This window comes from Cebus imitator, unplaced genomic scaffold (genome assembly GCF_001604975.1).
Source record: "Cebus imitator isolate Cc_AM_T3 unplaced genomic scaffold, Cebus_imitator-1.0 Scaffold190, whole genome shotgun sequence".
Lineage (NCBI taxonomy): Eukaryota > Metazoa > Chordata > Mammalia > Primates > Cebidae > Cebus > Cebus imitator.
In genome coordinates, this window is record NW_016107505.1 from 2440942 (window position 1) to 2450967 (window position 10026).

General features: G+C 39.1%; 1 protein-coding gene across 4 annotated transcripts in view; it reads right to left on the reverse strand.

Annotated features, from left to right (window-relative positions):
* Positions 1-6730: 6730 nt before the first annotated feature.
* Positions 6731-10026, reverse strand: part of AADAT (aminoadipate aminotransferase) — a 32868-nt gene continuing 29572 nt past the window's right edge. Inside the window, exons 12-14 of one of the 4 annotated variants that reach the window (XM_017546676.2) lie at positions 8372-8473; positions 7442-7450; positions 6731-7172 (exon numbers count right to left, since the gene is read on the reverse strand). In XM_017546676.2, the coding sequence (XP_017402165.1) occupies positions 7137-7172; positions 7442-7450; positions 8372-8473 (147 nt within the window). In that variant the 3' untranslated portion in view covers positions 6731-7136. The other 3 variants (XM_017546677.2, XM_017546675.2, XM_017546674.2) reach the window with 3 other exon arrangements.

The window sequence follows — 10026 nt, forward strand, 5'->3', positions numbered from 1 at the left end:
ATTGCATTGCACAAACTGCTTTAGAAAGACTCTTTGGCCTCATATTTTTTGAATGTGTTCTCATGTCAAACATATTTGCATACGATGCAAATATGTTTTCTAACCACATCATGGGCTACTATTTTACAGTTTTCGTCAGGTCATGTTTAATCAATCAAGCAGTTTATGTTTTTATGGTAATCTTTTTTAAAAAACATCTTTATTGAGACGTAATTCACATACCATAAAATCCACCCATTTACAGTTTACAATTCGCCTGTAATCCCAGCACTTTGGGAGGCCAAGGCTGGTGGATCACCTGAGGTCAGGAGTTTGAGACCAGCCTGGCCAACATGGTGAAACCTCGTCTCTACTAAAAATACAAAAAAAATTAGCCGGCGTGGTGGCAAGTGCCTGTAATCCCCCACTCGAGGGGCTGAGGCAGGGGAATTGCTTGAACCTGGGAGGTGGAGGTTGCAGTGAGCCGAGATCAGGCCACTGCACTCGAGTCTGGGCAATAAGAGTGAAGCTCTGTCTCAAAAAAAAAAAAAAAAAAAAAAAAAAATTTCCTTAAGGCAAACCTCTAGAACTGATATTTCTAGGTTGAGGTGTATGCAGATCCATCCTCCCTTCCTCTCCCTTTTTTTTCTTTTTTCTTAAGCCTTTCCTACTTATTACATTGCTAGAAGGTGGTGGTTTAGGTGTCTAGGGAATTCCAAGGCCCCTACTATTTTGCTGCTTCCTTTTCAAGATGATTCAGACAGGATTTCGGGAACCTTGGAAAATAAGATCCTGTGGCAAATCTTTGTAAACTGAGGCTGGCAGGTAGCTGCAATGCCACAAGTATGAAGAGCATTGAAAGTTCTGAGCATTCAAATTAGGTTTCAGTAGAGCTGAAGTGTAGTGAGAAATGTTTTTCTTTTTCTTTTTCTTTTTTTTTTGAGACAGTTTCTCTTTGAGTGCACTGGTGCGATCTCGGTTCACTGCAACCTCTGCTTCCCGGGCTCAAGTGATCCTCCCACCTCAGCCTCCTGTGTAGGTGGGACCACAGGTGCACACCACCACACTCAGCTAATTTTTGTATTTTTTTTTTTTTGGTAGAGACAGGGTTTTCCCATGTTGGCCAGGCTGGCCTCGAGCTCCTGAACTCAAGTGATCTGCCTGCTTTGGCCTCCCAAAGTGCTGGGATTATAGGCACAAGCAACCGCAACCTGCCTATTTTCCCTTTACTTAGTTTCTTTCTTAAATGGAAAGTCATTGAGTAACTCTATTAGGTTCTAATTTTGATTGCTTTTTCAGTGACTCTGATGAACACATCATTGTAGTATCTGGGCAATCTAGCTCTTTAAGTACTAAGTGGTACTGAAATTATGACCATATTGCAGGTTAGTACTGAAAATTTCAATTTCAGTTCTAAATTCCAAATTTAAAAAAGGCACGAAGTCGTTTACAAGAAGCACATGAACGGAAATGGAAATAAAAAATCTGAAAGCAGGAATAAGGAAAGAAAAAGCAAATTGGCCAAATCATACTAAAAACAAGAAATCAGATGAGTTACATTCAAACTATATGAAAGGAGGAGGCATGTAATACTTATTTTACGTTAAATTCATTGAGAGGCCTTTTTATGTTCAGTTGTTTTCTTGAAAAAATAGTTATGCGTCTCTCCTCAGATACCTCTGTGAATTGCCCTCTACTTTATTTCGGTCTTGCCTTAAACGCCACGACATCGGAGTTCTTTCCTGATCACACTAGTTAAAACAGAGATTCCTTCATGGTCTTCCAGCTTCTACCCTGTTCATTCTGACCCATTCTCTATGCTGGAGTCAGAGTGCTCTTTTGAAATCCAAGTCAGCCCATGCTATTTTGCTATTTATTTACTTAGAGATGGAGTCTCAATCTGTCACCCAAGCTGGAGTGCAGTGGCACGATCTCTGCTCACTGCAACCTCCGCCTCCCGGGTTCAAGCAGTTTTCCTGCCTCAGCCTCCCGAGTAGCTGGGACTGCAGGTGTGCACCACCATGCCTGGCTACTTTGTGTGTGTGTGTGTGTGTGTATTTTTAGTAGAGATGGGCTTTCACTAAGTTGACCAGGCTGGTCTGGAACTCCTGACCTTATGATCTGCCCACCCTGGCCTCTCAAAGTGCTGGAATTACAGGTGTGAGCCACCACGCCCAGCCTGTTCTGCTGTTTAAAACCCTCCAATGGCTTCCAATTTCCATTAGAATAATTGAGACACTCACATGACCTGCAAGGCCTTATCTAGTCTGGCTACCACCTCGCTCCTATCTTTGACTTTTCTTCTTTTACTGCTTTCCTGTTTTTGTGAGCTGAACTGTTCCCTAGCTTCCAAGTTCATGTTTTGAGGTCCTAATCCCCAATATCTCAGAATGTGACCTTATTTGGAAATAAGGTTGTTGCAGATGTGATTAGTTAAGATGAGGTCATACTGGAGTAGGACGGGTCCCCTAATCCATTAGGACTGGTATCTTGTAAAAAGGGTAAATTTGACACAGACACGACACAGGGAGAGCGTCTCAGGAAAACTGCAGTGATGCTGCCACAGCCAAGAACCACCAAGCCCGTGAGACAGGCCTGGAATGGATCCTTCCCTACACTTTCAGAGGGAGCATGGCCCTACAGACATTTTGATCCTGGACTTCCAGATTCCAGAACGGTGAGACAATACGTTTCTGTTAAGCCAGTCAGTTTGTGGTACTTTGCTACGGCAACCCTAGTGGACTAATACACCTGTGTGCTCTCTAGCACTCTGGACTCTACAGCTCCTCCAACAGGCCAGGTGCAGTTCCTCCTCAGGGGTTCTGCATTGCAAGTTCAGGCTACCTGGTATCCTTGCACAGGTATTGCATGGCCCTGTTTAAAACTCTCCAATGGCTTGCAATTTCCATTAGAATAATTCAGATCCCAAATACAAATTCCATGAAGGTCAAAAATTTCTCTAATTTGTTCCCTGGTATATGCTGAGTCTAGAGTAATAAGAACTCAATAAATATTTGCTGAAGGCATGAATAAATATATAAGTGAAGGCCAGGTCAGCACTTTAGGAGGCGGAGGCGGGTGAGTTGAGGTCAGGATTTTGAGACCAGCCTGATTGACATGGTGAAACCTCATCTCTCCTAAAAATACAAAAGCTAGCTGGGTGTGGTGGTAGGATCTGTAATCCCAGCTACTTAGGAGGCTGAGGTAGGAGAATCACTTGAACCTGGGAGGTGGAGTTTGCAGTGAGTTGAGATCGTGCCATTGCACACAAACCAAGGAAAAAAAGAGAAACCCAACCAAAAAAAAAAAAAAAAAACAAAAAATGAAAAACAAAACCCCATATATATATATGTGTGTGTGTGTGTGAAACTTTAAATCCTAAAGCTTGGAACTAGGATAACTGTGAAGGCATGCTAACCAATACATTCCTTTTGAAAATGAGGTATTCCTAGTTACCACTGGGTTCTAGAGAAAGTATGCTTCTGGACTTGAGACCTTAAAATGTTAATCAACACATATCACTAGTGAAAATTATGTGACTGGTCGATATTTCACTTTATTAAGACTTTAGATTCTTTAAAATACTTAATCCTACTTTTGATAAAGTTAATACTTCCTACTCACTGAGTATCTAATGAGTTGTGTGGGAAAAGAAATTTGAAGATATACTATGCTGTACAAGAATCATCCCCTCCATGTAAGAAATTCCTAAAGTGGACAAATATTCAAATTTAAATTTAAGGAGAACTATGCCAAGTGACAACTGCTCTGTTATAAGGCACCTTGAAATTGCCATGTTGAGTCCCACCAGGACCAGGTACTCCTGCTGCTTCACGTCAGTGTGGACCATGACCAAGGAGACCACGGCTTCCACGCTGAAGTGACGCAGACCAACGGTGGGAAATTAAACCCAGGTCGTTCTTGTCCAGGCCCACATTGACTGTGATCATATGCGTGTGACTTTCAATGCGATTCCTATTGCTTGGTACTAGCCCTGCTGCCATCCCGAGATACATATGTTCTGACCATTGCCTTTAGCAATCTCTGCTTGTCCTACTGAAAAAGGCATCATGTCACCAGGTTACTTAAGGTGTTAAATTTATTTGTAAATTATAAAAGTAAAGAGCCATGTTATAGAATATTTTGAAAATAAGGAAAAAGATTACCCAACGGTTGCCCCTTTGTTAGCTGTTTTCTGTGTTCACACAGTTGTAACTAAATTATGGCCATGCTTCTTATACCCTGGGTTTTCATTCCTGTTACACTTGTTTTTACCTTACTGCCTCATCCTAAAATTAATAATACTGCTTCATAATGGTGTTTCAGTGGTTGCCTCAAATTCAGTTAAGTGGATGAATAATTGACATTTTCCTACTGTGAGAACTTTAGTCACAATATCTCTGCCCCTACCCTGAGCTGTCTGCTATTTTAAACTGCAATAACTACACATTTTAAAAGTATCTTCTATAATTTGTGTAATTCTTTATTATAAATGTCTAAAAGTGGGATCCTCAGTGGGGAGGAAAGGGTTAACTGAGCAGATCTAGGCCACTTAAACCATACACATTCCCCGGGAAGGGTGTTTTCATGACTGACTCTTGGCTGGCTCCTTGGAACTGAGCCCTTACAATATTCTGACTGGTAAGAGCACTTTGCATGCTGGGAGGTCTTCAGACATACTGAACTCCATTTAGGTTTTCCATTTAGTTTATCTCAACCATGGGATTTACAGTGAACACCTGCTGTTCCCTCTGTGGGTTGGAGTGTCAGTAACTCAGGTCAGCCATGCAGGCACTGTAGGCATATGTGACTGGCCAGCAATAAAAACTCTAGACCACCAGTCTCAGGTGAGGTGAGGTGTGGTTGCATGTGTCATCACACATCCTTCCTGGAGGAATTAAGCACATCCTCCGGGACATCACTGAGACTCCACTGAGACAGGAGTCTTGGAAACATGCCTGGAAGTTTCCTCCAGACTTTGTTCCAAGCACAATCACATGTGAGTCCATTTAGTAAATCACCACGCTTGGAAACCCTTGACACCCTGGCTATATTGACTGGTATTCAGTTCCAGATAATGAAAACTAGCTGATTAAAGCAAAAAGTGTTTATTTTCATGTATTCTGTGGTTTCCAAAATAGTTTAAAATTGTTTACTATCCCATATTCTGTGGTTTCCAAAGTTGTTGGAATTGCTAAAAAAGTAGATGGAGCTTTCAGGAACCATTTCTAGCACCAGCATTTCACTGATTCTGCCAGAATCAGAAAGCTACCAAACTAAGATGCTACTTGCTATAAAAATCATACTGCCTTAGCTGGGATCCATGCCAACAAAATGTGTGCCTCACATCTTACCTGGCTGCCCTCTTAACTCAGCTCTGAATTCAGCCATCTGAATGACAGCCATATCTGACATTGTAGCTGCAGGGGCATCTGGAAATGTAGCATTTTGCTTTTACAGTGCTCAAAGATACAAGCAGGAAATTAGAATTTATGCTGAGTGAGCTAATCCACGGTATCTAACACACTGTGTTCAAGGGTAAGAACATTTTAATGTTTCTTGGTACACATGGCCAAATTGCTTTTCCAGAAGGTTGAAAAAATTCACAATGGCAGTAGCAATGAATAAGGCTCAATTTTCCCAATACTTTTCAGTTTCCTGATGAGGGAAAGATAATCTCAGCAGACAAAAACAAACACTGAGTCATAAGGCACTGTGGGTGCCCCCATTTTCTTGCTTTTTTTTTTTTTTTTTTTTTTAAGAAACAGATTCCTTAAGATTGTGGTTACGAGTAATCCCTTGCTTGAAAGCTAGGAATTATAGGTCGATTTATAAATAAACTATTCTATGATGGTGGCTTAAAAACAAACCAACAAACCAAAGCAAGGCACTCATCTATGCAATGCTGGGCTAAGCAATTTTGGTTATTGTTGAAAAGTACTGAATAAAGTAAGGGGAAGGCTTATTTTACTTTTATAAGTCTCTCTGATTTATACTTTTCTGCTCCCACAGTTAAGAGAACTGTCAGGTTCCTCATCTTGGCCCTCCTGCAGGCCCTGTGTCTCTTCAATCAGTCCTACATAATTATCACTGGTTGCCTTAGAAATAGGGATTTGGACTTGGGGTCAGCTGCTTTGATCTTTGAGGTTGAGATTTCTGCTTGAGAATTTTAGCTGTTCAAAGATGTAAACTCATCCAGATATCCAGGAACATAATAATTGTGATAATGTTTATATACACAAGGGACGACATAAATAACAATGACATAAACGTCCTCATTCCTCAAAGGTACTTACAACTTTACAATTACTGGGTCGTGGAACACTTTGTCAATTTGTTAAACAGTGATAGGAAATGAATACAGTGTGTTTATGATACATTGTCACAGTGAGACCGTTTTCTTCCAGATATTACATGTGTATGCAGAGAAAAACACTGCAAGGGAAGAATGCTAAATGCATAAGCAGTTAGCACTGGGGTGAGATAGTGAGTGGCTTTTACTTTATTCCTTATATATTCTGGATTGTTTGAAAATTCTAAACTGAGCACATCTTACTTTGATAAATGGAGATTTTAAAATATGAGAAAAAAACTCTAAAAAAATATTTCCTAATACCTTAAAGGCAGATTTAAATTACATAATTGATAAGAATGTTTTTATAAATTTTGTAGTATTATGAAAATGCAATGTAGTAAATTCTCCTAAGTCCACAATCTACCATCCTTACTTAGAATTAATAAGTCTGATGCCTTTAGGTATAAGAATTTTATTTTAAAGGAATTTCTGTGGCAGAACATATGTTTATGATACTTTTACTAAAAGTCACTTATAATGATCAAATTATAACAATTTTTGCAATAAGCTCTCATTAAATTTTCCTAAAAGTAGAAAAAGTACACACTATATACTATTTTGAACTTAATTGTTTCTTTAAACTCTCAAAATAATTCAGTGTAAAACATTAGTTTCAAAGACAATTTATGGGAAATTATAAAGCAACTATAAAGTTCTTTATAATAAATCCAAGAAATTTTTACAGATTGAACATTTTCAAAAGCATGAGTGGATTATAAATATTTTGGCCATCTGATGAATTTAGAGGCACTTTAAAAGGCGTCTAGTTGAACTACTATAGATAGGACATGTTTGAGGAAATTCAATCTGTAGGTCTAATACCAGTGTTCATTTCTTCCTGCCAAAACAAGAGATTTATTGGGAAAATCCATGAGCAGCATGATTAGTTTGATTTCTTTCTTTCTCTTTTTTTAGAGACAGTGTCTCATTCTGCCACCCAGGCCAGACTGCAGTGGTGTGATCATAGCTTACTGCAGCCTTGAATTCCTGGGGTCAAGTGATCCTCCCTCCTCAGCCTCCCAATGTGCTGGAATTGCAGGTGTGAGCCACCATGCCCAACCTAGCTTAATTTCTTCATAAAGATTCTTTTATAAGTTGTGCTAATACCTGGAAGGCCTAAAACAGAAAAAAGATTAGAATTAACTTAATTAACACACCACATTAGAAAATTCTGTAATAACTTTGAAAATGCAAACAAAGAGTATCTGTCTAAGGTCGAGAAGGCATTGAAAAGTCGGGTTTAACATCAACTTTATCTGTGCAGGATGCCATCAATGTCTACTAAAATATGAAAACTGAAGAACATCAGATTGCCAGGATTTTTTTTTGTTCTTGCAGCCTTCAAGATCATTTTCCATTTTATCTGTAACATGGATTATTTTAGATTTTTATATAATCTCTCACCTGTATTTTATATAGTTTCAATGTCTAACTCCACAAATATATTAAAGCAGAGAGAACTTATAAAAAACATATTTAATGACATGAGAAAGAAAGTAAATAAAGAACGTGCCCAAAAAGTCCATTTCCAAGAATAAATATAAACTCTTCTAAAGGTTAGTGGCATGTTCAATTTATAGCAGTTCTGTTTGATTTCCACATACACAGCTTATTTTGGTTAAAGCTAGATTGTGATTAATTTAAGAATATTATTCTATTTGACCCTTGCTGATACTTCTTTCTTCAGAGAGACAGACGGATAGCCATCATGAATTTGTACTTCTGGCTCACGTTAAGTCAATAAAAGAAGGAAAGAGGTTTTCCTCATAACATGACAATCTACCCAGCTCAGTAGGTTGTGATATATTATTCATGCAGACAATCAACTTTAACTCCAATTTAGTCTCATTTCTATAGAAGTCTAGCAACAAAGTAAAATGACATTTTTTTTAACGGTAGTTCATGACTGATCAACAAATATCTGGATTTTAGAAACCAAAACAGATATTAAATAATGTCCTAATTCACAAAGTAAACTCATGCATTGAAAAACAGAACTGCTAGCTAGTGTTACTCTGAAGAGAATATTGTACTCACCACATCCATCTGTTCTGGAGAAGCTGAAGAGAAGGATGCTCTCAAGTAAGGGCTAGGAGCTGAGCTATCCACGTAGAAAGCATTTCCAGGGAGCATTAATACCTAAGAGAGTTTGTGGAAGATAAGTAATGTACCACTAAGGAAAAACTCAGATGATATAGTTAAGCTTAATCTCAGAGTAGGGGAAGATGTTTTAAGTTTAAAAGCAGTGAAAGAAATCACAAGAAAAAATACCAATTTACCTAAAAATTATGTATGCCATACAATGAACAAAACTAAACACAGAGAAACTGAAAAAAATGTTTGGAATAAATATGGCAAATGCTATCTCTTCTCAAAGTATCAGGAATACAGGGAAACTGAGAACACTCAAATTCCAGCTTTAATGTAGAAAGGATGGCTTACTAAAGCTAAACGGTAATAAATACAAGCAAATGTTTACTACTCTAACTAGAAAAGCAATTTTTAAGTTAGTAAGTTTGACAGGTGCTTTTAAGCTGTGGCCTAAAAGAAATTAGGTCAGGCAAAAAGCAGTATTTGAGTATAGAGAGAGTAAAGGCCCTGAGATAGGAAGAAAATTGGCGCATTCAAGTAACTGAAAGGAGGTAAAAAATTTAAGACATAAAATGAAGGAATAAAAAATTTAACACATAAAATTAAGTAAGCCTGTTAAGATGGGGTGGTGGGAACAGCTGCTGTTCTTGACGGCCACAGGGGCAGACAGCTCACTGACTCTAAGTGTTATTTCCTCTTCTTCCTGGGCATCACATGTACCCTATTTCCCAGCTTCTTCCTAGCTGTGTGACCACGACAGCAAATCCTAACCAAAGTATGTGAGCAGAAGCCATGTAAGCGATGTCTAAGGCTGACCCATAAAAATAATCCCATGTATGATCGGCTATGCTCTTTCCGTTCTATAGTTATCTTAGAATCTGTGTGTTGACTGAAAAGCAATGAGATGTAAGAAACCAGGGCCTCTGAATCACTGTTGGAACACAGGAGGATGCAGGTCACATCTTAGAATTTTATGTGTCAGAAATAAACTTCTATTGTTTATTAAGTCTTTGAGATTTTGAAGTTTACTTTATTTTTTTATTTTTTGAAACAGTCTTGCTCTGTCACCCAGGCTGGAGTGCAATGGTGTGATCTCAGCTCACAGCAACCTCCGCCTCCTGGGTTCAAGCGATTCTTCTGCCTCAGCCTCATGAGGAGCTAGGATTACAGGTGTGCACCACCACGCCTGGCTAATTTTTGGTATTTTTAGTAGAGAAGGAGTTTCGCCATGTTGGCCAGGCTGGTCTCGAACGCTGACCTCATGATCCACCCGCCTCAGCCTCCCAAAGTGCTGGGATTACAGGTGTGAGTCACCGTGACTGACCTTGACGTTTATCTTCTGTGGTGGTTAGGACTGACTAGTACAATCATGATTTTCAAAAGCATTAATTGCTTGTTACACTGTCCGTTAAAATAGGAGGAGTTGGGAGTGAAATGATTTGGATTACTCCTCTGGGGAAAAGATTTCAAGGCAGAAGATGGGTTTCTCTGTTCTGGTTAAAAATAAAATGAAAGCTGGGCCGGGCGCGGTGGCTCATACCTATAATCCCAGTACTTTGGGAGGCTGAGGCAGGTGGATCACAAGGTCAAGAGGTCAAGAG